We start from the raw sequence: 26,666 nt of genomic DNA on the forward strand, positions 1-26,666 counted from the left end.
TATATTTCAATATTATATCTCTCATATCTGATTCCACTCATTCATTCAAAAAAAGTTATTACAAACCTAATATGTCATAGACACTGTGCTAGGAACTGAGGTAAAACAGTGAGTTAGACAGACAATATTTCCCTGTTCTTAGGAAATTTGTAATTCTAGCAGAAGAGACAGGTCATGAGCAAGAAAACAAACAGAAACTATCTGAAAATAAGTCCTATGAAGAAAATAAAAAGGAAACACAACACTGAGTAAAAAGTTTAAGGACACTATTTAAAATCAAGAAGTCATGAAGGGCTTCCCTGGGAGGATGTTACTTGAGTTGATCTCTAATGGATGCTCAATAAATATTTGTAGAAGGGAAAAGAAAAGCCAGATGGGAAGAAGAGAAAAGAAGGAAAGAAGAATGCTAAATAACTTGGTTTGTGTAGAGTTCTTTTGGCAAAAGCATTCATGATTGTGAGTTCTTATCTCAAGGTTAAGAAGGACTGGTGGCATTCTTGTTTGGGCCTGGTGATTTGGTGATTAACAGACAAAAATATGGGGGGAAAGGGATGTGTGTACCCTCTCTCGTGAAAGTATCTTTCAGATTTAAGTGATAAGAAGATATAGCAAGTCTTGAATTTTTCTTGCCTTTTATTTAAATGATAGTGTATGGGCCAGGATTGGCAGGAGGAAGAACAAACATTAGAAGGCATCCTTGATCCCACTTTTCAGTGCTTTTGGAAAATGAGTTTTTAACATGATGGGAAGAGGAGGTAACAAAATTTTGAGCAAAGTCTCGTCTATATCATTGCTGTGAAAGTTTCCTCCTTTAGGCATGTACAAACAAAGGCTGAGACTGCTCCTTTGATCACCTGGGAATTTTGAAGGCAATAGGAATTCCTTAGCTTATGTAATCAAGACCTAATCCCCATGTTCTCTATCTTAGACCCAGAGGGCCTCAGAGTCACAATGTCAGGGAGAAGATCTTAGTACTAGTGTCATTAACTATTAATCTTCAGACCTAGTACTTAAAATAATTTTCATAGCAAGTTTTCTTCTATGTTATTAAAATAATTTTTCATACCAGTAAACAGCATTCATCATCCCTAAGACAAAATGGTGGGATTGGAGAGATACCCTTATAGAGATATATAAAATGTCCTTTTCCTTCTTGAATAATTATGAACCCTATGTTGTATACATGACCATGATATACATACCAAACTGTCTATGTAACAATCCTCCCGATGGAATTGTAGCCCTAAACAACAACCTAGGTTATAAAATAAAGATGTGCAGAAAGTTGAAAACAAAGAGGTTTGGGGTTGGGAGGAATCACTCCAAGTATAAGGAAAGGAACAGAAAAAGAAGATGAATTAAAGGAAAAGCATGGAATTTGAGTAATACAGACAGACTTGAAGAGTGGGATGCAGGAAATGAAAGACACTCCAAGCTGGCAAAAACCTTCATGGGCTCCGATGCACTCTGGAAGTGCAAAGCATTATTATAACTGCATTAGGCTAATAACATAGCAACCTCCTGTTTTGGGTAAAATACTTGGATGTAGATAGTAAATTCTTAGATATGGGAAAACATTTTATTTAATTAGTGATAGTTTGATTATCTCTGGATGTGTTCCATTAGTGTGCCTTAGTTATCTGGGTATATCCATTATCAGGAGTTTGCCTTAGCAAGTCCATTTAGTGAGTTCCACCAAGGCATTTTTCTGCTTAACTCCTTGTGACCAAGTATCAGGGAGCTGGGCCCTAGTGGTTTTCAGGTTTCTTTGCATACACTTCGGTAGTTTGTCAGAGCAGTGATAGCAGTGAAGAATTTCCCATACATGTGTGCCTCAGCCCACAGTTAGCAGGAGGTGGGAAATCAGGCGGAGATGCCTTCCAGAGCCGAGGGGCCTCTTGGCATTTCCCTGGCAGCCTCATGCTTATCATCAGCCAGAACCCAGGCGCTCATTAGGCTCTTGATGAAAAGCATCCCAAAGAAAATGCCAGCAAATTGTGCCACTGTGCTGGCAGGAAATTAAAACTGCTCAGAGCAAGTGGAGCCAAGAGAGCTGTTGAAATGAAAGGTAACATCAAGGGTGTGATCACTGACTTACACAGACGGTCAGGATTCAAGATGAGGCTTTCTGCTTCACTAGGGAAAGCAGGAGGCCCTCGCCGCTGTCAGCCACAGTCAGTCCAACAGAGAGGCTGAGACAGGCAGGGAGGTGGACTTTGTGATTTAAGTAAGCTTTGTTATGCTGGGGTAAATCTTTGGGGTTTAAGTTGTTTTATTTTTCCCAAAGGAGAAACAGAAATAAGAAAATTTGTTTTGTTTTGTTTTGTTTTGTTTTTCCTGGTCCCAAACACTTGAAGACCAAATTAAGTAAAAGTACAACTAAAAGCACCACAGGTCCTATTAAACTGGGGGCAGACAATGTAGAGAGGAGCAGACAAACCTCAGAACCTATGAATCTAGCAACAGGACAGATGAAGGGGTATTTTAATTTCAGAGAACATTTTGTTGGTGGTGCTACTTTTATCCTGAGACTAAAATGGCCATCCACAATGGGGAAGAAAGGGAGGTGCTCAATGGGAGGCAGCACTGACATGCAAACAGAGCACACTGAAATTTTCATCACCCTGGGGGTGGTAGACAGAGTAATGGTCCCCCAAAGATGTCCAGGTCCAAATCCCAGCAACTTATGAGAATGCCGCCTTATATGGGAAAGGGGAATTAAGGCTGCTAATTATATGATTTTTTGAGAAAGATTATCGTGGATTATCACAGTGGGCCCTAGGTAATAGCAGGGGTCCTTAAATGTGGAAGAGGGAGTCAGAAGCAGAGGTCAGAATGATATGAAGTGAGAAGGATTCAACCAGCCATTGATAGATTTGAAAATATAAAGGGGGCCACAGCCAAGGAATGTCAGTGGCCTTTCAAGCCTGGAAAAAGCAAGGAAATCGATGTTCCTCTGGAGCCTCTAGAAAGGAGTAAAGTCCTGCCAACACCTTGATTTTAGCCCATTGAGAACTATGTTGGACTTCTGACTTCTAGAACTATAAGATAATAAAGTTGTATTGTTTAAGCCACTAAGTTTGCAGTAATTAACCACAGCAGCAATAGAAATTGAATATATTGGCATTTAGAAAATGTATGTGAAGTTTCATAAAGGAATTTCCAAGTTCATTCACAATTCTGAGGGCAAAATAGTAAGGCAAGAAAGCAGTGAAAAGATCTGAAAGTCATATTTACATGTTAGAATTGTAAGCACATACATCATCTCACTTAATCTTTACAACAGCCTTAGAAGGACATATCATAGCTCTAATCTGTAAATATGGATCTTTTTAAAAACAAAACAAATCATGTCCTTCAACGAAGTAAAGTTGTCCTCCATCTCACCTACATTAAAATCCAAATTTCTTGTTTTAAACTCCAAAGCTCCACATCCATAGTATCAAAGTGTGGACTTCTAATCAGCATCACCTGGGGCTTTGTTAAAAAAGCAACTTTCAGGTCCCACTATAGACCCTTCAGTCAGAATCCCTGGTGGTAGTGCTCAGCAATCTGTGGTTTAACATGCACTCCTTCAACAAAACTAGGAGCTGGTTCTCTGAAAGAATTAACAAAATTGATAGACTCCTAGCCAGACTTATGGGGTTGGGGGAAGACCCAAATAAGTAATATCATTAATGAAAGAGGAGAGATCACAACCAACACCAAAGAAACACAGACAATTATAAGAGAATGTTATGAGGAATTATATGCCAACAAATTAGACAATCTGGAACTAATGGATAAATTTCTAGAAACACATAAATTACCAAAATGGAAACAGGAAGAAATAGAAAATCTGAATAGATCCATAAGCAGCAAAGACATTGAATCAGTAATCAAAAATCTCCCAAATAACAAAAGCTCAGGGCCGGATGGCTTTCCAGGGGAATTCTACTAAAAAATTAAAGAAGAATTAAAGAATGAATACCTATTCTTCTGAAACTGTTCCTAGAAAATAGAAAAATAGAAATGGAAGGAAACTTCTAAACTTCTAAACTCATTTTATGAGGCCAACGTTACCTTGATTCCAAAACCAGAGAAAGACTCCACTAAAAAAGGAGAATTATAGGCCAATACGCCTGATGAACATGGATGCAAAATTTCTCAACAAAATACTAGCTAATCGAATCCAACAGTGCACTGAAAAGATTATTTTCGTAACCCAACCAAGTGGGATTTATTCCCAGGCTGTAGGGGTGGTTCAACTTCCACAAATCAATCACGTGATACACCACATTAATAAAAGAAAAGAAACATGATCCTCTCAATAGATGCAGAAAAAGCATTTGACAAAATACAGCATCCTTTCTTGTTAAAAACCCTTAACATCATAAATGCCATACAAAAGGACCCATACTTAATATCATCCTCAATGGGGAAACCTGAGAGTTTTTCAGGAAGAAGACAGCGATGTCCACTCTCACGACTGTTGTTCAACATAGTACTGGAAGTCCTAACCTCAGCAGTCAGACAACAAAAAGAAATATAGGTATGTAGATTGTCAAGGAAGAAGTCAAACTTTCAATCTTTGCAGACGACATGATATTCTATACGGAAAACCTGAAAGACTCCACCAAAAAATTGCTAGTATTCAGCAAAGTCACAGGATATAAAATCAATGCACAGAAGTGTGTTGCATTTCTATACACCAATAATTAGGCAGCAGAAAGAGAAATCAAGGAATCGATCCCGTTTACAATTGCCCCAAAAACCACAAGATAGGAATAAACCTAACAATAGAGGTAAAAAATCTGTACTATGAAAACTGTAAAACACTGATGAAAGAAATTGAGAAGGACACAAAGAAATGGAAAAACATTCCATGCTCTTGAATTGGAAGAACAAATTCTGTTAAAATGTCTATACTACCCAGAACAATCTATACATTCAGTGCAATCCCTATCAAAATAACACCAGCATTTTCACAGAGCTAGAACAAAGAATTCTAAAATTTGTATGGAACCAGAAAAGACCCCAAAGAGCCAAAGGATTGTTGAAAAAGAAAACCAAACTGGAGGTATCACAATCCCAGACTTCAAGCTGTATTACAAAGCTGTAATCATCAAGACAGTGGGGTAATGGCACAAAAACAGACTCATAGATCAATGGAACAGAATAGAGAACCACGAAATGGACCCACAACTATATGGTCAATCTTCAGCAAAGCAGGAAAGAATATCCAATGGGAAAAAAGTGTCTTCAACAAATGGTGTTGAGAAAACTGTACAGCCACATGTGGAACAATGAAACTGGACCACTTTCTTACACCATACATAAAAATAAATTCCAAATAGATGAAAAACCTAAGTGTGAGACAGGAATCCTAGAGAACACAGGCAACAACCTTTTTGACCTTGGCTGCAGCAACTTCTTACTGGACACATCTCTGGAGGCAAGGAAAACAAAAACAAAAATGAACTATTGGGCCTTCATAAGGTTAAAAACTTCTGCACAACAAAGGAAGGGGAGAAGATAGTTGTAAATGACATATTAGATAAAGGGTTAGTATCCAAAATCTGTAAAGAACTTTTCAAATTCAACACCCAAAAAATAAAAAATCCAGTCAAGAAATGGGCAGAAGTCATGAATAGACATTTCTCCAAAGAAGACATAATGGCTAGCAGACACACGAAAAAACGCTCAACATCACTTATCATCAGGGAAATACAAATCAAAACCACTATGAGATACCACCTCACACAAGTCAAAATGGCTAAAATCAACAATTCAGGAAACAACAGATGTTTGTTGTGGTTGCAGAGATGAGGATTAAGAGAAAGGGGAACCCTCTTCCACTGTTGGTAAGAATGCAAACTCGTGCAGCCACTTTGGAAAACAGTATGGAGGTTCCTCAGAAAGTTAAAAATAGAGCTACTCTATAGTCCAGGAATTGCACTAGTAGGTATTTATCCAAAGGATACAAAAATAGTGATTTGAAGGGGCACAGGCACCTTGATGTTTATAGCAGCAATATCAACAATAGCTAAATGATGGAAAAAGCCCAGATATCCATCGACTGATGAATGGATAAAGAAAATATGGTATATATATATATACAATGGAATATTACTCATCCAACAAAAAGAATGAAGTCTTGCCATTTGCAATGATGTGGATGGAACTAGAGGGTATTATGCTAACTGAAATAAGTCAGTCAGAGAAAGATACATACCATATTTAAGAAACAAAACAGATGAACATAGGGGAGGGAAAGGAAAAATAAAAGAAGATAAAAACAGAGAGGGAGGCAAACCATAAAAAACTCTTAACTATAGGGAAGAAACTGAGGGTGGCTGGAGGGGTGGTGTGTGGGGGGATGGGCTAAATGTGTGATGGGCATTAGGGAATGCACTTGTGTTGAGCACTGGGAGTTATATGTAAGTGATGAATCACTAAATTCTACGTCTGCAACTAATACTACACTATATGTTAACTAACTTGAATTTAAATAAAATCTTAAAAGAAAATAAATAAATAACATGTGCTCCCAGTGATTCTTATACACACTACAAAGTTTCTGAAGCACTTCTGCACATGATACGTGCTTATCTATTTCTCTACCCAAGTCTGGAACCACTCTTACTCTTGCTTGTGATACGAGCCACACTGGCCTTCTTTCATTTTTGAAGGTGTCATATTTCCTCCCATCTTGGACGTTTACATTAACTGTTCCTTCTGCCTATTAGGCTCTTTTTTCATTTTTATTTTATATTTTTATTATTATTTATTTGACAGAGAGAGATAGAGAGCACAAGCAGGGGGAGCATCAGGCAGAGGGAGAGGGAGAAGCAGGCTCCCTGCGGAGTAGGGAGCCTGACATGGGGCTTGATCCCAAGAACCCCAGATCATGACCTGAGCCGAAGGCAGATGCTTAACCAACTGAACCACCCAAGCGCCCTGTATTAGGCTCTTTAGAAATGTGCCTGTTGGCTTATGCCATTGGGGTCTTGAGGTTTTCCTGATTGTGAGCACAGGAGAATACAAAGTTAAAGTGCTAACAGGACAGACTCCTCATTATTTCATCATAACCTATGTCTATGATTTGAGAAAATTACAGACCTCCCAGTCATGAATTGAAATCTGTGGATAAGAAAATGGGCACTATTGTTAACTCTGTAGATTTAAGTTTTGCTACAAATTTTAGCAATTGTTATCACAATGTTGTTGTTTTTCTTGAAGAAACTGATGTTGGGATATTACATTTGGAAAAGGTTTTAATCTAGTTAGTATCTTAATTACTCCATCTCATGATCTTGCATGCTGTATTAATTTTAATTCATTTTTTTGAAGGGGGGGATTAGATTAGCAGGCATAACTCTCAGCACATATTCTATACATTAACTAGGTGTATTCTGAACAAGTGTTAACTATGAACCCTCCGGGATGAATAAGCCCATATGATTTTTCAATTCCTAAAGCTTGCCATTTTTACAATGAGTTCTGTTGCATTTCACAAGTCTCTTGGCAGGGACTTTAAGGCTGACTTTGTTTTTCTCTCATATAAATTAGCTTCAGTAGATTATTTTTATAGTTAAAACATAAAATAGTATCCAAAAGTTTAGTTCTATTGAAAATCATGGGTGTACTCAGAAGAGCATTTACCATTTTTTATCTTTCACAATATGTTACCTACTGCAATTAATAAACTCCCTAATTTGGATAGTGTTATATAATAGAAATTTATCTATCAGTGGTATAGAAGTCTAGTGTGGGCATTTCTGGTCAATGGATGGCTTTTTCCCATCCCTTAGGGACTCAGAATCTTCTGCACTCAGCCAGCAGAAGGGAAGAGTAGAGAAGGCTCATCTTTTTCTTAAAGCCGAGTTGGAAGTGGCATCACTTTTGCTCATGATCCCTTGGTGAGAATTTGTCACAAGGCCATATCCGGATACAAGGGCGATAGGGAACTGTTGTCCCTGAGTGGACAGCCATTCCCGGGCCCAAAATCACCCCATGAATGGGGAGTACAAATATTTATAAGCAGACAGACAGCTGTCTCCTGCCACAAAAACCTATGTTAATTATCTTAGTGCCATGTTATGCTGCAGTTGCCAACTGAACGTGTTCAATCAAAGCAAACACATCCCTGTCTCCTGGTTACCATATGTGCTTTTTACCGTTTTAATGGTGCCCTCAGCACCTCATATTTCCTCATTTAGAAATTCTCATTATTATTCAACTACACTAAGCTTCTTAAGGATAAGACTATAGTCACCTTGTTCTTTGTAGCCCTACTACCGGATATAGTGCTTAACATAGTGCCTCACATACAGTAGAGTCTCAGTGAATTATTTTGAATGAATGAATGAGTAGGTGAATGAATGAATGAATGAATGAACTAAATTCCTATTGCAATATATTATCTCTTAAGATATATCCTATGCTTCAAGCTACCTCTAGTCACTTTTGAGTTATATGATGAGCTGAATAAATCAAACAAAAATTAAGACCTTTTGTCCTTTTTGTCTTTCCATGAAGGACACGATGCAATTGTCACACTCCTGAAGCATTATAAGAGACCGCAGGATGAATTGCCTTGTAATGAATATTCACAGCCTGGAGGAGGTATGCCTCTCATAATAAGTTTTTGTTGTTAGTACAATATTGTGCCTAAAGGTAAACTTTTATTTCCATTACTGTTATTCTGGGATTAGGGATGAGGGCATGTCAGATTGGCTTTATTTTAAGAAAACTTATGTCTGGGTGAGGCTGAAACTAAAGAAGCCTTCACTTCAGCTGTTTTCTAACTCACCCATCTGCAGCTCCTTCAGGTTTAGCATCCCCTGGCCTGGGTGTGAATGAGGCTGATGCACGACCAGGAAGGGCCGGGCGAGCTGAGAGCAGTCGTTCTCCGTTTCAGTAATCTATTGAGGCAGGCCAGAGAATACTCATACTCAGACGCAGCATCTACTAGACCTTGGTTTTTTATTTTTAATCTTTTTATGTACTCTCTAAATAAACACTTGCTATACAGTTTCAGTATCCAGAAAAAGACCTGGGTTAAAACTATATCCTCACTTGGTTTTCTTAGCAAATTTCTTTTGTCACCTGCTTCTTTTTATAATGTTTAATGTTCATGCAGAAAAATGCTACTTTCAACTCTATAATATAATTTGATTTCTAGATGGCTCCTATGTGTCTCTTCCATCCCCCTTGGGGAAGATTAAAAGCATGACAAAAGGTATTTTCATACAAGACAATTGTTATATTTTATTACAAAGGATAACTATTACCTCAAATATGATAACTTTCTGTTTTATTTTACATATTATAAATGATGACTAGTTTGCATGCATAAGCAATATTATCAACAAACCATTCTTTCCATAATTAACCTTACCCACTGTAGTATTTTGCATATGCTATCTTGGTTCATGAAGGTATAGCAGTGAAATTTTCCTGACTATTAAAGAAAGATCAAATTCTTATAGACATTTGTATTTTTAATGAAGTCTAAATTACAAATATTAATATATACAAATAATAATGTGGCTAGAATTGGGCATAGGTTTGCCATAGGAAAATAAATTTTAAAAAATAAGTTATTTTCCAAAAGATCCCAAATAAGTAATACCTCGGGAAATTTTTGAGTGTATGCTGCACAAAGAAATTAATACTATTGAATCAGGAAAATTAATATATATATACATATATATATGATTCAACTATAAATTTGTACTTAACTATTTAGAATTTGAAGTTTTTAAAAATTATTTTTGGTTTGAAATGTTTCCTCTGAATGATTCATGTACTTATTTTTTTACATCTAATTGGCATACCTTTGAGGTTTAGCTTATGGATATTTGGCTAAGCCCATTGTGATAGGTGGCAGGGATCCACCAGTTAAAACTCCTTATCATGATGTGATATGAACTGTACTCCAGGGTTGCTGTGTCATGCAGACGAGCTAGTTATCGATCACATTAAGAATAAACACTTAGCCCTGATAATAAAGGTAGGGGAACAGAGACAGAAAACTAACATGTATTTAATGCAGGGGGATAGGGATCATTTGTGATAAGGTTTTAGTATCTCCAAGTAGTCAGTTGTATTTGGAAAATTAAATGTTACTCGGGAATGACATTTTTGGCCAAGTAAATTATGTATGCGCATCATTTGTACACATCCATGTGTGTTTTTGTCTTAAAAAATAAAATAACAATTCCTGTTCACAGAGAAGGCAGACGTTCTCCTCCTAAGGGCTGGATTGCCTTCACATTTCCATCTTCAACTCTCAGAAATTGAGTTCCATGAGATTATCGGCTCAGGTAACCTAAGAACACACTAGTCTGCTTTCGTTTCACGAGTACAAGATAATATGTGTTTATTCATTTCTCTTACACAATTTTAGGTTCTTTTGGGAAAGTATATAAAGGACGTTGCAGAAATAAAATAGTGGCTATAAAACGGTAAGCAAACAAATGAGGAAATTTAGCCTCAGACTGGAGTTGTGAACTTTAAGAAGCATATGCATGAAAAGCCCCTTGTTTTGATCCATCTGTTGACTGAGGGTTTCCTGTTCCTGCCATTTCCAGTTATCGAGCCAACACCTACTGCTCCAAATCAGATGTGGATATGTTTTGCCGAGAGGTGTCCATTCTCTGCCGGCTCAATCACCCCTGTGTAATTCAGTTTGTGGGTGCTTGCTTGAATGATCCCAGCCAGTTTGCCATCGTCACTCAGTACATATCAGGGGGTTCTCTGTTCTCTCTCCTTCATGAACAGAAGAGGTATGGTTCTCTTGTTCTGACATCATTTTACGTATCATTGGAGTTATCCTTGCAATACCTCAGAAGCTTTCCACTTGGATTTACCTTTACCTTCTGAAATCTCTGAGTGCTAGGAAATGTGGCATTTTAAAGATGACTAATAATTTATGCCCAGTAATTATGTTTTAGGGAATAGAAATACTTCTGTGCTTTCTTAACAGGAATTCAGTTGGAGTTAACAAATTCAAGGATTTTAAATTAGCAACTGAAGCTTATAATAATTAGGCTAAATATGACATACTAATAAAGCAGATATATGTAAGCTGAGAATAAAATAATTACCAGGGGTCACAGCATTTATTTTTTAAAGTTTTAAAAAAGAATAGCCTTGCGCAAATCTAATTTTAATTCACTTCCTAGATATATGAGTACAATAATTACAGTGTGGTTTCACTTAGTTATTAGAGTAGAATCCATTTTATGTTATTATAAAAAAATTAAGTATAGCATTATAAATATTATAAAATCAAGTGGAATATTTTAAATATGAGGGGTTGGTATCTGAATTGATTTATAATTAAGCATGTAGAAAAGCTATTTTTCCAGATTTTTTTAATTTTTAGCTTAATCTTCAATAAAGCAAAAAAGACTGAAAAATATAGAGTAACAAATCACGCACTCCATTGATATTTTTTAGAAAGATGTGCTATTGGGTTTGACCGTTTCATCCTCACTAAATCTATTTTTAAATTCTAGGATTCTTGATTTGCAGTCTAAATTAATTATTGCAGTAGATGTTGCCAAAGGTATGGAGTACCTTCACAACCTGACACAGCCAATTATACACCGTGACTTAAACAGGTATTTTTCCCTCTAAATAATGAACATAGAATTGTGTAACTGACTAGGGGGTCTAAGACAGATTTCAGTGTATCTTCACTGAAGATACAGCGTAACCTCACTTATATTGCAAATCAGGGTATTCTGTGTGGGTTAGGCGATAGGCTACTTTAAGGCTAAGCTATAGAAAGTTTTGTCATTGTCTTTTACAGAAATAGAAAGCTATATAACTGTCTCTCGGGGATCCTTCAAGAGAGTGATGTCTGTAAGATTCACCAGCTAGCTAGTTCTCAAGTCAATAAAGTCAGATCAGGAATTTAGATCAATGACTATTATAGCATGTAAGGCCTCATATGAAGTAAGGTATTATAGGAGATCCTGATTTAAATTACCTGAAACAACCATTTTTGTGCCACCGTTCTGGTATTTTTCTAATAGTAAATTCAGCCAAAACACAGCAGCTCATTTACCTAGTTTTCATGTGAAGATGTTCTCATGTAGGCTAAAGACTTGAAATAAATAAGGAATTATAGTGTGCCAGGGGGTGAAACCCCAAGGGATTAAAAAAAAAATTAAACAGTGAAAGTTTTCTCTAAACAAAATCTTACAAGAAAGCCAATACATAAAATGTAGCAGCTTTACTTGAAGGCAGAATGCAGGGTACAGAAGTCTGTTTACTCACCATTTTCTACTGCCAAGGAGGGAGATCCCTATGCCACCTCTTTGGAATCCCAAAGGTGTTATGGAGAATAGCTGGACAACACTGATCTAGTTTATGAAACAAGTCAGATTATTGAAAGTCAATAACTTTCATTTCATGATCATCAATAATGTTCGTATAGATACCATATATAATCTTCTGTATAAAGTCTACAATTCTGAGGCTACTAAAAAGTAATTATTCCATTCAGCCTTTTGTACAACAACTATTTGGGTATCTACTATGTTTAAAGCCTTTATACTTGGCATATTAGAGCTTACAAGGTGAAGCTGCCATAGACTCCATTCCCAAGGAGCTTTCATAGTTCTAGTAGAGGAGAAAAATACTTATCTAAGTATGTGGTAGGTATAAAGTAATAAGTTCTATAAGAGAGATGTTAAAAATTTTATAAAATTTTAGAAAGAAGAATATTAATTACTTCTGAGGAATTTAGAAACATCTTCGTGGAAGAAGGGACATTTGAGCTTGGCATGAACAGATGGATAGAATTTAGAAAGGTAGCCTAGGCTTAAGGATGACATTCAGAAGATAGAGATTAGAAAGTTAAAGGCATAGATAGCAACAATGAATAGTTTCACTTTAGTGGATGAAGTGTATGTGAATGTACGTAGTATTTGTAATGTAGGAAACAGGGGATTGGGAAAGAAATTCAGAAAGATAAATGGAATAAGAACACAGAAATCAGTGACTTAAGGTAGTTTAGACTTCATTCTGTAAGAAAGAAGTAGGCACTGAGGTGGTGGAGCTAGGAATCACAAATTCAGAACTGTAGTATGGAATGATTAATCCAGCATCTTTGTAAGAGATCAACTTGACGAGGAAGTCAAGAAACTGGTGAAGCAGTTGTTGCAGTAATCTAAATGAGAAGTAATGAAAAGCAAAATTTCACTAGTGGCAGTGGAAATGAAAGGGAGAGGCATATGAAAGATAGAGATAAAATAAAATCAATTAGATATGAGGGTGGTTGAATATTAGATATTGGATATAAATATGTGTGGGATTCAATCCATTTAAAATTATTTATTTTCACACACGAGTCTTTTTTTTTGCTGTTGTTAGGTTTTTTTTTTTCTTATGTCTCTTATTAAAAGCATTCGTGTTAATAAATATTTTTTTCTTTCAGTTTCAGTAACAGTATTTAGGAAATAGATTTAGGTGATAAATTAGCATAATATAAACTGGCGATTTGTGAGTTTTAGGAGTGTTATCTTGTTATCCCAACCATTTTGCACGTGGTGTTAAAACAAATGAGTGATCATTGATGGTTTTGTTTAGCTGTAATTCCTCAATTATGGGGCAAATGAATGTGTGTTCTGTTGCCCTATAAGTGCAAGTTGTTACCACCAGGTTATAAAACAGGGCCAAATATATAAATGTTGATTAAAAATGGAAATAGAACATTTACTATATAACAAATATGTTTATATTTGCCATTTTTTCTGTTTCTAGTCTAACCCAAATGCTTTAAATTGTACCAAAATGTCATCAAATTTTATAAAACACAGTTCCTTGGGTGTCTTCAATATAATAGAGTCCCAAACTATTGCATTTATTATTTATAAACTATTTTTTACTAATCTTTAATCTGGAAACAATAAAACATTCAATTTTTCAGATTAATGTGGATATAACATTACATGTTGCTCAAAAGAGTGTAAGTCCTGAGCTTACTATTTACTGTTTGGGTACATAGAGCATATACCAGGAAACAATTTATTTCACGTGTAATGTAGAAAATGACTAAGGACCAAAATGATTAAGCAGCAATTTTCAAAGGATTTCAAGTAAGTCAAAGATCAAAGTAGAGTGGAAAGTTTCCTGGAGGATGTAGAGCTAAAGCTAGACTTTGAAGAACAGGTATGTGTCTTCCCTCAGTGTTCTCGCAGCAAACTAACCCTTGCATGTCTACCATGCTTATGGAGCCCCACTGAAAGAGGGAAAGGGAAAGATGCACATCAGAGTGAGGAACTCGGACATGTCTGCATTTTTGCATTGAAATGACCTATTTACGTTTTTCTTTCTCCCCCAAATCTGGGCATATCAGAGCTTCAAGAGCAGAGATCAGTTCTCTTCATTTTGGAGACGTTCGATCAATGCATTTCTAACTGAACCAAATTCCTGGGGCATTTCTGTGAATATCATTTCAGAAAGCAATGGCCTAGTTGGTACAAATATGACTGCTTTTAGGTACAGGCTGACTAACTTTGCCCAATACTTTTTATGGTTTAAAGCAAAGGGGCTGTTTGAGCTTATTGATCAGCTTACAGATGAGGGGACGCTCTATCTTTCGTTTTGTGGTTGTTGATTTATATGAGTGAGAGGAAAGAACTCTCTGCCTTTCCCTGGCAAGCTTCTTACCATACGGGTCTGAAAGTTAATTTTGATCTTTGAGTATTTACTAAGGAGAAGTCGAAGGGCTCAATGAGGAAGTGGTTCTTTCCAACGATGATGATGAAAATGATGATCATATCTACCATTTATTTACCACTCACAACGTGAAAGGAGGTCTGCTAAGCCCTTGTCATGTATTGCTCTTATTTAATCTCACAACAATTCTATAATATAGTTATTATTATCTCCATTTTCCTGATAAGGAAATAGACTAATGGGGCGCCTGGGTGGCTCAATCATTAAGCATCTGCCTCCTGCTCAGGGCATGATTCTGGCGTTCTGGGATCGAGCCCCGCATCCGGCTCCTCTGCTGGAAGCCTGCTTCTTCCTCTCCCGCTCCCTCTGCTTGTGTTCCCTCCCTCGCTGGCTGTCTCTCTCTCTCTCTATCAAATAAATAAATAAAATCTTAAAAAAAAAAAAAAGGAAATAGACTAAGTCCAAGGTCACATCCAAGAACACATTACAGTGTTCTTAACATTATATTATGCTGTCCCAACAACAGCAACAACAACAAAACCAAGTCAAAACAGAGAGATAAAGGAGACTAATGATATTGGATGAGCATCAGCCATTTTCCAACCGTGTTCTTTGTGCTTCAGTCCTTAGTCTCAATTCCTGTTGCCCAAATCATTTCTCATATGATCTCCTTGTGTTTCTGTGTTCCTGCTTTATTTCTTCTTTTACAACCCATGTTCTGCTAGTATGGAATAGAAATTGCATATGAGGCACACAGATAAATTTCCTTTGGTCTATAGTGTTTAAATATTTTTTAAACTTTTTTTTCAAATATTTATTTATTTATTTTAGGGGGGAGGGTTCAGAGGGAGAGAATCTCAAGCAGACTCCCTGCTGAGTGTGGAGCCCGATGTGGGGCTTAATCCCAGGACCCTGAGATCATGACCTGAACTGATATCGAGTTGGCCGCTTAACCAACTGAGGCACCCAGATGCCCCTAAATATTTTTTAAATGTATATCGCTTTATACAGGAATGAACTTTCAATTTGTTGTAGACCCCACTGCCTACCAACTTACACTTGGCGCAATGCATATATTCATTTTGTAGCATTGGAGGTTGCAAAGCATGGTTTACAGCTAAAGGCTTTAAAGCTTGTGACTGAATACAAGCAGCTCTCTGTGTTCCCTTGGAAAAGTACATTTTCCAGATTGACATTGAAACCAAAACACCACTGCAAACATATATAGATCAAATGAATGGTCTTTTCCCTGTATAAGTATATAGTAGAACAACACTGTATGCAACGAAATAGTGATACTTCCATCATAGAGTGGCCATTGCACACCCATGAGATATGTATATGAAAGCATTTTGTAAATTGGGAAGCACTATACAAATGACCTTTGTTATCGCTCTTAATTCCTCACTTGTTCTCTTATAAATAAAGGATGGAAAAATACTCCACAATATTCTCATATGTATCAATATGTCTTTTTATATAACTTTATATTACTTTTTAAGTAATTAATTGGGGGTCTAGATCTACATCTGAGAAAGATTACTGTTGGTTTTTGATTGTCAACTTATTTGGGTTACAATAAAGGAAAATAATTAGTGACATTTTAAAAACAGCCAACTTACTGATGACAAATGACAAATACCATAAACTGACAAAATTGGTAAGGGATGGAAGAATTTTAATTTTGAAGATGACACTTAACTAAATCTGTGAAAATTTCAAAAAATATCAAAGAAAAAATTATTCATAAAAATTTTAATAATTGTTTTAAGTTAATGTTTGCATTTGTCTTTCAATTGATTATAAAAGGGTGGCATTTGAAAAAAATCAAATACAAATAAACAAATTAGTAAGTTTTTTCTAATTACCTAACTATTAGGTACAGTTGTATTCCTCAGTTCTCATAAATTAAAGAGTCCACTGTCAGCAATGCCTTTCACTTGTGACTTTTCCAATAAGTGGTTATACAGATAGAGTTTAATATTCACTGGTGAATGCCATCTCCAGATCCTAGGATCAAGCCCCATGTCAGGCTCCCAGCTCAGCGGGGAGTCTGCTTTTCCCTCTCCCTCTCCCCCTGCTCATGCTCTCTCTTCCTCTCTCTCTCTAGTAAATAAATAAAAATTAAAAATTAAAAAAAAAAAAAAAACCTGATCCTACTTACCTCGGAATTTATAGGGGTGGGGCCCAGGTATCATATTTTTAGAGAGGACCCCTGGTGATTCCAATATGCAGGCTGCACTGAGAACGACCTTCAAGTGTTAACACCAGTTATTCTAACCATTTGCCAAAACTCTCATCCTTCTCTGCTGCCAGAGAGGAGTGGGAATATTGAAGAGTTAAGTCATAATAGAATTATACATATTTTGAGAATCATTGCCCAAAATACAATATTCATCCGTTCATTCATTCATGCATTCAATAATGAATGCAAAAGACTGAGATCCACAGGTCCATGATACCTACAGCATAGAGTAGGTCCCAAGATCCAGTATTTTCCATGGGAGTTGCTATGAATACTTAAGGCACTCTGGAACATGTAATTTATAATTCATGATTGATACTAGAAAGTTCCCAGAAGTGTAGTATCTTTATAGGCAGCCAAAACAAAAGTACAAGTTTCAATATTGGACAGTTGCAGTGCACACATGTCATATAGGTATTCAAGACTATAAACTCTGGAAGAATACATAACTACATATAATAAATCAATACACATATAGAAGGATAAAGACATATAAACTGCATATGTGTAATGTATATCAATTTACATATAAGCCTACACATTTCCATGTTTTTGTGATGCTTCCAGCCTTTCTCAACTGTATTTCTGAAGGAATTAAGTCCTATGGAAAATGATTTGAGGGACAATTTTTTTAATTCTCCCAAGGGTGAGACATCGCTGTACCACTTGGGATGCCTAAAAGAGTTTATTCATTACCTACAATGGATGCCTTAGGAGTTAGGGCCTTTGGGTTTAAGGGGTGCTTGTAGTTCTGAAATGTTTTTGTTCAAAACTGTAATGTGACTTCAGATTTCCAAATTAATTTTTTAAAGTGTCCTCTATGAATGTCATTACTGCTTTGAGGAATGGGGGGGAAAAAACTAAGCTATTCCGTTTTCCAAGATGAAATATGAATCTGTTAAGGTAGGTTATCTGCTACTATAATAGACCCAAAAACAGATAATGGTCCAAAAACAATAGAAGTTTGTATCTTGACTATGTGAATAAACCTGTTGTTGGTCTGGCCCTTATCCATGAAGTTACTCAAGACCCATTTTAAACATAGGCTTCCAGGGTCTCTTTGGGGGGTCATCTCCATTCAAGTGAGCATAAATGGGACAAGAATATGTAAGATGCATGAAATGTTTTATAGACTGGGCATGAGAGTGTCATGTATCACTTTGAGTCACACCTCACTAGCTAGAGCTCACTCAAATGGCCATGCATCCTACTGCGGTCGGTAGTGGGTAATATAGTCAAGCTTTGGGCCCAGAAGAGGAAATGAGTTTTCATGGGCAGCCAACAGTCTGTGCTACATTCACCCCATTTACACTAGTAATAACAGTTACTAGGGTTTAGGTAAAGATAATAATTGAGAAGGCTGGTCTACATTTGCTTGAATCAATTGCACTAATATAATGTTCATCACATACTAAATATATTTTTACAAATACATGTTCACAATTTATAAACTAATACCACTAATTGGGAAATGTAGTGAAAGCCACTTAATAAAACATATTATATGTGAATTAATTTTGAAACAATTCTTTCATTTACTAGTGTTGATTACATTAAAGATATGAAAATAGCTTTGGGAGTATGGAGACATATGTCCTTGAATCAAAACATGGTTCAAGAGCAAAACATGTATTGTAATAAGATACAAGAGTATGAAATAGACTATGTAAATTCAAAACATAAGTCACAGTTGCATGTGCTCTATAGCAATTAAAACACACATATACACACATTTTTCGTTAAGAGTGAAAATTAAAACACAGGAGGTCTATGATCACTCTAGTCAGAGAACCTTGTTGTGCCATATCCGGCAGAAGGCATTCCTCGACCATTCAGTTCTACAAATTACTGTAATCGTATTTATGAGCTCCTTTCAGGTGTTGATGTTCAGTCATAATTTCCATTTCCATCTCTGACATGCTCCGTCTCCATTTTAAGTCAGTCTGTCTGTACTCAACTCCCTAAACTTCCAAATGAAGCAGAGAGTTCCCTCTGACTTGCAAGTTCCAACCTATTATTTAAATAGAAATTCACCATCCAGCTTGTCCTCATCTTCTCTGAATGTAGCGTCATCCCTGCCTCTCACCTGATTCTCACAGTTCCCAGAGGCAATGCCCAAACATTCCCATCACATTTCATTTTGGTTCAGGTTGCTCATCCTGCATTAAAATAGCAGGTCCCTCCCTCTCCCCTGCTCCACTACTGGAATGTCCTTTAGTCCTGAGTTGTCCTCACTTTGTATTCCAACGGAAATAGCTAAAGTTTCCTCCCAAGGCCAGTTAAAATGTTCTTCCTTTCTCAGCTGCCTCCATTAGAACGTCTCATTTAATTTTGGCTGCATCCACGAATTCTAAAAATAGTGCTCTTACTTAACACCCCATTAAGTAAATTCCCTTAGACACATACTCCCTTTAAATTAAAACAGGTATATTTAAGTCAGAGGAAGACTCATTCATTCTGCTCACACTATCATATTGTTCACACAAACCTGGTCAAACCTGCCGTCTCTCGCTTTCATCAGAAATTTGCCTCAATGCTCCCAGTCAGATAAATCCCTGAATCTCATATTTTAGAGGTGGGTTCTAAGCCACCATATGCCATTTGAAACACTACACAAGATCATGTGTGTGTGTGTGTGTACAAAATAAATGTATCTGCGTGTATAAGAGCACAGGATGTCAGGGTTGACTGAAAATAGGAATTCTGTGATTCCAGAATTCACTTTTGAATCGACATAAAAATACTACTACTCCACCCTGGAACCTGGCCTCGGGATTCTTATTCCAGAGCATTTTGTGACAAAGTTATTCATTCTGTAATACAACACAGCCATACCCTGAGAATTCCCAAAGCCAGGGAGACAGCTGTGCATTTCCTGTAACTGTGCATTTCTCTCACCCCAGGGTTGAACTTGAAAGAGTAGTAGTGATGCCCCCTCTTCATCCTCTAAAACCTTTCAAAAGCTTCCCTGTGACTGGTGGTGAACTTACTGGCCTGCAATTTTCTAGTGTTACTGGTTCCGTATACTGCCATTTTCCATTCTTGAGGGATACAGCCTGTATAAAGTCAGCTTTTGAAAATGTCAACAAAGGCTTTGCTCTGTTCAGCCTCGTTTCTTCTCTGCTCTCATTTCTTGGGAGGCACTGTGAGTGCCCTCTTGGCACCTTGTCGATTTCCTGAGCAGCTAACCTTTCAATAATGATATTAATGCTGCCTGGTGGTTATCTGTGCATTTCTCAGTTCATCATTTTCAACCCTTGCTTGCTGAGATTCATTTACGTTGTTGTGTTCTTAAGATCCTGGAATTTAATTGAGTGCAACCTGACTAGGGACCCAGAGCCAGAATTTCTAGCTAATAAGGGAGAAACAGTCTTAATGGTGGGTATTTCTTTTGCCATTGATTGAATTTCCAGTAGCTGTACCTTGAATCTGGCCTAGGAAAAGAGATACAGATAATTGTGAACTTTCTTCTCTTGTTTAACATTTTTTATTTCAAAATTCTCCCTATCACTCTTGGGAGGAAGCAACTTTTCAGGTAAGGTCAGTATTCTCCCAAGATTGCAGCATGGACAGCTCTGGGAATCTGTGTTGGGGTGCCCTGCCACCCCACTGGAAGGCTGCGGGATGAACCAGTTGAGAGCAGACAGAGGCTATGGAGTCAGACCATGCAGGTGCAAATACCCCCTCTGTCACACCTTCCCTGTGTCCTTACGCAATTTGTTTAAAAACCAGTTTTCTGGGGCATCTGGGTGGCTCAGTTGTTAAGCGTCTGCCTTCAGCTCAGGGTGTGATCCCGGAGTCCTGGGATCGAGCCCCCCATCGGGCTCCCTGCTCCACTGAGAGCCTGCTTCTTCCTCTCCCACTCCCTCTGCTTGTGTTCCCTCTCTCACTGGCTGGCTCTCTGGCTGTCAAATAATAACTAAAATCTCTTAAAAAAATAAAAAAATTTTAAAAAACCAGTTTTCTAATATATAAGATGATGATAATGTTACCTATTTTTATTGAGTTTAAATGGAAAATACATTAGCTATTATTGTCATTTTTCTTATTTTTCTGAAAGCATATTTTCACTACTTAATATTCTTAATGCTGAAGTTTCTTTACTGAATTGAATGTTTCAAGGGCCTGTCTCTCCTTTTGATTGTATTACTACAGACTTTGCTTATAATATCTCAGATGATTAATTTCTTCTTGTCATAAAGATCTAGGATATAAGTGGATTGTTTGATTGTGGTTCTCTCACTACGTATAAGGAAGGGCCAGGGAATTCTAATCCTGTGTCACTGCCTTCACTGAGACCTCTCTGTCTCTTCATGGTTCTGACTTGCAACAGGGATTCTGTCTGACACTTCCATTAAGTAGATGTAGATTGGAAACAATATGGATAAAAACACAGCTGGGGATTGGGCAGGGTTATTTAATTATCCAAGATCCTTCTTGGTGATCCTTCTTCCTATAGCTCATACACAAAACTTAAGCATACAATTTAAACACCAGCCATTCAGTCACTCAACAATCATTTGTTGGTGACTGTAATGGCAGAGAAGGGGAACCCTCATCAGAGGCACATCCCAGAGATCACACCAGGCAAAAAAAGTCAAGTAGGAGAAGCCCCGGCCCTGCAGAGGATTTGTGGAGCATCCATATAGGTAGGTAGCTTTTCTTCTCTATGCCCAGTGAACTCAGCCAGTAACCCAGTTCAGCAATTGTCCTTTTCACTATAAAGAGGAAGGAAGGATGTTTTCAAAATTAGCAGTAAAAAGCTTGCCCCTGCCCTTCCCTAACAGAAAAAAGGAAGAATTCATCCATCACATCCTTTTTGCTTTCTTGATTCACAGGAGACAATCGTTTTTCTCGTTTCTATTCCCATTCTTTCTGTGACACTGCTGTTATGTCACTTGACTTCCTTCTGCCTCAGGTTTCTAATTTGCAAGTGGAAACAATGGTGTCTAACGTCTACCTGTTCACAAAATATCCTTGCAGTTAATAGGGGTGTCAGAACAATGTTACATGGAGAACACTAGAGAAAGATTCTACAAGAGAAATTTGTGTATCATTTTTATTAATCACATGAAACTAAGTTGCCAGAAATCCTAGAGTAAGATTCATTTTGTAACCAGCTGCTGGATCTGCAGATTTTGTAGGGTAGTCTGGATTATCTTCTTCCAACTGAAGTTGAAAAGTGTCACGGTTCATAAATGGTGTGGAGGGCATACTCCTTTTCCGAAAAGCTTACTATTACCTTGACCAGCAAGAAGAAAAGAGCATGCAAGCCCCACAGAATGATTAGAACTCTTTAATCCTGGAGGGATGGTCTTTGTATCAATTATATTTTAAGCCTTGTATGTGATAAACTGTAATCTCAGTCACTAAGCCCTCATTTAATGGCTTTAACAACCTGCAGAAAGTTAGTGAAAAGCAATGCCTGGTACCGTAGATGAAATAGTGTTAGAGCACTGATGATGTCTGGCTTCTTTTCTTTGGGGAGGGAAATCCCCTTCTAAATTCTTAAAATAGCAGTTGGCTTTCATTAAGTCTATTCAGAGTTAAGGGTCCGAGGATCTTGAGTGACCCTTTCTTTGGGAATGGGGCACATTTTAATAGGCTTTTTCCTGTCTGTGGTCCCTGAAAGATTTAGCCGCTGGCAGTCTCCTGAATTGCTGGGATTTGTAAAGGAAAGGATTGATTACATGCTTCTAATTCTTTTTCTTTCTTTAATTTTTTTTCCCCATTTCATACAAAGAATGAGAAAGATATTCTGAGTCTCCCTCTATTGAGATATAGTTGGCCTTAAGGGCAGATATTTTAGCACTGAACTTGTATTAACCTCTTCTGGGTTTGACAGAGTTTCTCCTTTTTTGCTTCCTAAATATGAGGCTAAAGAGCTGTTATTTGCCAAGCTTGTTTCCTAGCACTGTAAGCAGTAGACAGAAAAGTTTGCATTTTTTGTTTTTTTTTGTTTTCCTTTTTTTTTTTTTTTTTTTTTTTTTGGTCTTTCTCAGTTGAATTGCATCTGTGGTCTCTATCTGATAGAGAAAAGGTAAATTTAATATAGGCCTTAACACATGCTGTTCAATCTGATGGAAACATCCACCCCTGCCCTACCTCTTTCCCATCTTCCCCTCATTGTTCCTTCTCTCCACCCAGTATCACTTTTCTCCTGGCTAATTTATATTCCTTCCACCAGGAAGCCCTCTTATATAGTCCCACAGCATACCCTGCTCTTGCTTACCTCAGGGTAGATAGCACTCTATGAAAATTGGTCATGTATTTGCATGTATTCCCTGCTACAATAAGCTTAATCAGGGGCTGTGGATTTTGTACCATTTTATTCCCAAATACTTAGCACAGTCCTAATAAAAGTTCAATTAATATTTGTCCTAATAAAAGGGTCCTAATAAAAGTTCAATTAATATTTGTCAAATACATGAATTAATTAATAACATTTGAAGGAATATAAAAGTATCATTAACGTTTCTTTGTGCCAGGCATTGAGCTGTTTCATAAGCATTAGCTTATTACTCATAACTCTATATGATGTCTTTCTTAAATAGATAAAGACAGAAGGACTTAAAGAGGCTAAGCAATTGTGATACAGATGGTAAGTGACAGACTAAGGTTATTACCCATACTATACAATTACCTTTATGCATAGTTATCCAAAACACGGGGATAGATAGTCATTTAGTCCCACAGACCAGGAGCCTCTCTGATTAAATCTCAAAGCAGTGTTTGTTAGATTGCCTTACCATGGCAGGCATAGATTATAGAATTCATAGCAGAAATTAAAAGATAGTTTTCACTTAATATTGTACAATTCAGTAGCATTTAGTAATATGAAAGCTATTTTTTTTCTCAATTAAGACTGCTGTTCCACAGTCGCTTACCTAGCTATAATTATTTGTGTGCTAGTCACTAAAGCCTGTCCAAAAACACAGTGAGGGCAGTGAGAAAAAAAGATATGATCAGTTGTTTGACTGCCCTGATTTTCTAATTTACTCAGGTGAAAAGTTAGCCAAACAAACTGATTTTGCAATGTAGACATAGCCCAAGACTATCTGATGATTCTTTAGAAAAAAATATAATCCCCTGAAATTCTAGTGATTTCTAGTCACTACTGACTATGCAGATTTGAACCAATACCTGCTTTTTCTGAATTGATTGATTTTCCTTCTCACAGGCAACATTTTTATTTTCTAACCTGCAGCATTTCCATGCCTGACTAGAATATTTTTGCATTTGATTAATGTTTTCATTTGACTTTCAATGAGGTCTCGAAACAGTTTGGCTTGTCACAGTCAAATTATTTAAATATCCTCTGAAAAGAGTAAGTGGGAACTAAAATCAGATTCATGTGAACCTGAAAAACCAGTGGCGACATTTCCTGAACTTGTTATATTTTTATGTCTAAATTAATCATTTCACAATTTTGCTTTATGTTGATGCTCAGCTTCTTAAATACAGTGATTATTCGATGCCTTAATGGAAAAGTTTTAATTTTTAGCTGACCCAGAAGTTACTCTCTGGCAAGGATTTATGTTCTTTTTTTTTTTTTTTTAAATATTCTTTGTGGTTTCAACAGCACAAATATATTATGCCTTCTATTTATATGTATATTTTCAAAGTTTCTTTCATTTCTTTAATACAAACACCTTAAGCCATCCTTTTCACTTCTCAGCTACTGTTCACTCTTAATTGACTGGAATTATCCCAACCATGTTTTCAAATATGGTCAGCATTCTCTGTCTACATCCAGCTTATGCCATGTGAAAGAAAGCACACATAAAATAATATATACCATAAGATCTCATTTATATACAGTTTTAGAAAATGAAGACTAATCTCTAGCATCAAAATGCAGATTACTAGTTTCCTAGGGCTGGGCTAAGAGAGGAATGAACTGCAAGGGGAGTTAAGAATCCTGTTGGGGTGACAGAAATATTTTGTATCTTGATTGAGGCAGTAGTTCCACAGAAGTATATGTCTATTAAAACTCATTGAATTGCCATCTTTAAATAGATGACTTCTTTCTTCTAATGTGGATACAAGTAAATTGTCTAATATAAGTGGTAACTATAAAAAGTGAAATCTTTAAAAAGAAATATGTAAAGTAGTATGATTTGGCATCTTTCTAATCATAAACAAAAGGTATTATCCTTTTGAAAACCTTAAAAAGGAGAAATAATCATTTGATAATTAATCTCACTGAGGATATCAAAACCAATTCTAGCTAATGGAGAAGAATCAACATAACTAAATTGAAAGAAAAAGGTTTACTCAGTTGCCATCACTGAATACAAATCTATACCATACTGAGGTCAAGTTAACTATCTACAAATGTTAGCATTTAGTCAGAGGACCCTAAACATTGACAGGAAAGTTGATGAGAAAGCGTCTTTAAGACTCTGCACTTACCCTCTATTCGTGGTTCTGGTCTGATGCAAATAGTAGTCAGTACTGGGATCTACTCCTCAGGAAATGTGAAAGTGCATACATTAAATGGCAAAGAAAAGGCCCAAATTGTTTATATATCATCAGAAAACTGGTGGGTTGGAGACATTGGATATCAAAAAATTGCAAACTAGCAAACACAACATCTGAAACTAAAAAAGCTACCCTAACATCACTAAGTTGATTAAAAGCAGTGTGCTGCTAGACATGCAGCATGAAACTGTGGATCGTGAGGATGTAGCTAGAATGGCTTTTTCCTCTTCCAAATGTCATTCACAGGAGGAAATCTATGGTAGCTAATGAACATTGATGCTGTGACTCCGAAAAGATATAATTAATTAATTAATTTATAATCAAGATCACAAAAGTGAGATAACATAAACAACACAACTCATGTGCAAGAAATATAAAATTCTATTCCCTCTTCAAAATGAGACTTGCAGAGCTTCTCTATATATGTCTCAACAAATGAAAACGTGAATGTCAAATAACTGGTCTGTGGAAAATGTTCCCATTGCACTCTGATCTAAGGTCAGTTTAGCCCAAATTCAGAAAATTGGATTGGACAATCCAAATTTAGTTGCCAGAAGGAAATGAGCAATGTTCAGCCTTCGACAATAAACACAGTAAAAGTATTTGTGATAAATTGAATTTTTTTTCTTGATGACTATAAATGACTCAGAAAGGTATAGATCAGATGGTTTTCATTTGAGCAGTGGCTTATTTTTCTAAATTTTCCTGGATACTGAGCATTTCTACTCATTGACAGGGCAAGGCAGCTTTAGCCATTTCAGAGAGCCACTTATTTACTTGTGAATATTAAAATTTCTACAGAAAAGCTACCCAGTATGTGTCATCTATATGTATTCGTTAAATTTAGCAGACACATTTAACGAATAGTTTTTGCTACAAAAACAAACAAGCACTGAAGGAAGCTGGATTCTCTGGCTCAATAATCTTACCTCCTTGTTCAAACGCCTCAAATTTGGAGATTACAAATACTTTATATATTTTTTTCTACTTTGCTTCATATTTTTCAGAATATTTTAAGGAAAAGTATGTTTGTTCTCACAGTAGTAAGAACTAAAGAGACTATATTCTATGTGAAAGAAACAAAAACAAATAAATTATATTTAAATTTTTATTTTGAGCATTTGATCGATGAAGTGCTGTTAAAGTCATAGATTTATCAAATACTCGTATAATCAGCAAGTTTGCAAAACTTTATACATAAGAAGTTTCCACTTAGGAGGTGAACCCTCGGAACTGGAATTTGTTACAAAAAAGAAAA

The 26,666-nt window shown here is 36.6% G+C and overlaps 1 protein-coding gene across 2 annotated transcripts in view; it reads left to right on the forward strand.

The window, feature by feature from the left end:
* The window catches only part of TNNI3K (TNNI3 interacting kinase), a 300,692-nt gene that overhangs the window by 135,481 nt on the left and 138,545 nt on the right, over positions 1-26,666 (forward strand). For both annotated transcript variants that reach the window (XM_087866002.1, XM_045802016.2), the window contains 6 exons: positions 8,521-8,607; positions 9,167-9,223; positions 10,218-10,310; positions 10,394-10,451; positions 10,578-10,772; positions 11,508-11,612. In XM_087866002.1, coding sequence (XP_087722128.1) covers positions 8,521-8,607; positions 9,167-9,223; positions 10,218-10,310; positions 10,394-10,451; positions 10,578-10,772; positions 11,508-11,612 — 595 coding nt within the window. The remainder of the gene's footprint in view (positions 1-8,520; positions 8,608-9,166; positions 9,224-10,217; positions 10,311-10,393; positions 10,452-10,577; positions 10,773-11,507; positions 11,613-26,666) is intronic.

This window comes from Ursus americanus, chromosome 12 (genome assembly GCF_024610735.1).
Source record: "Ursus americanus isolate L20-20 chromosome 12, mUrsAme1.1.p, whole genome shotgun sequence".
Taxonomy (NCBI): Eukaryota; Metazoa; Chordata; class Mammalia; order Carnivora; family Ursidae; genus Ursus; species Ursus americanus.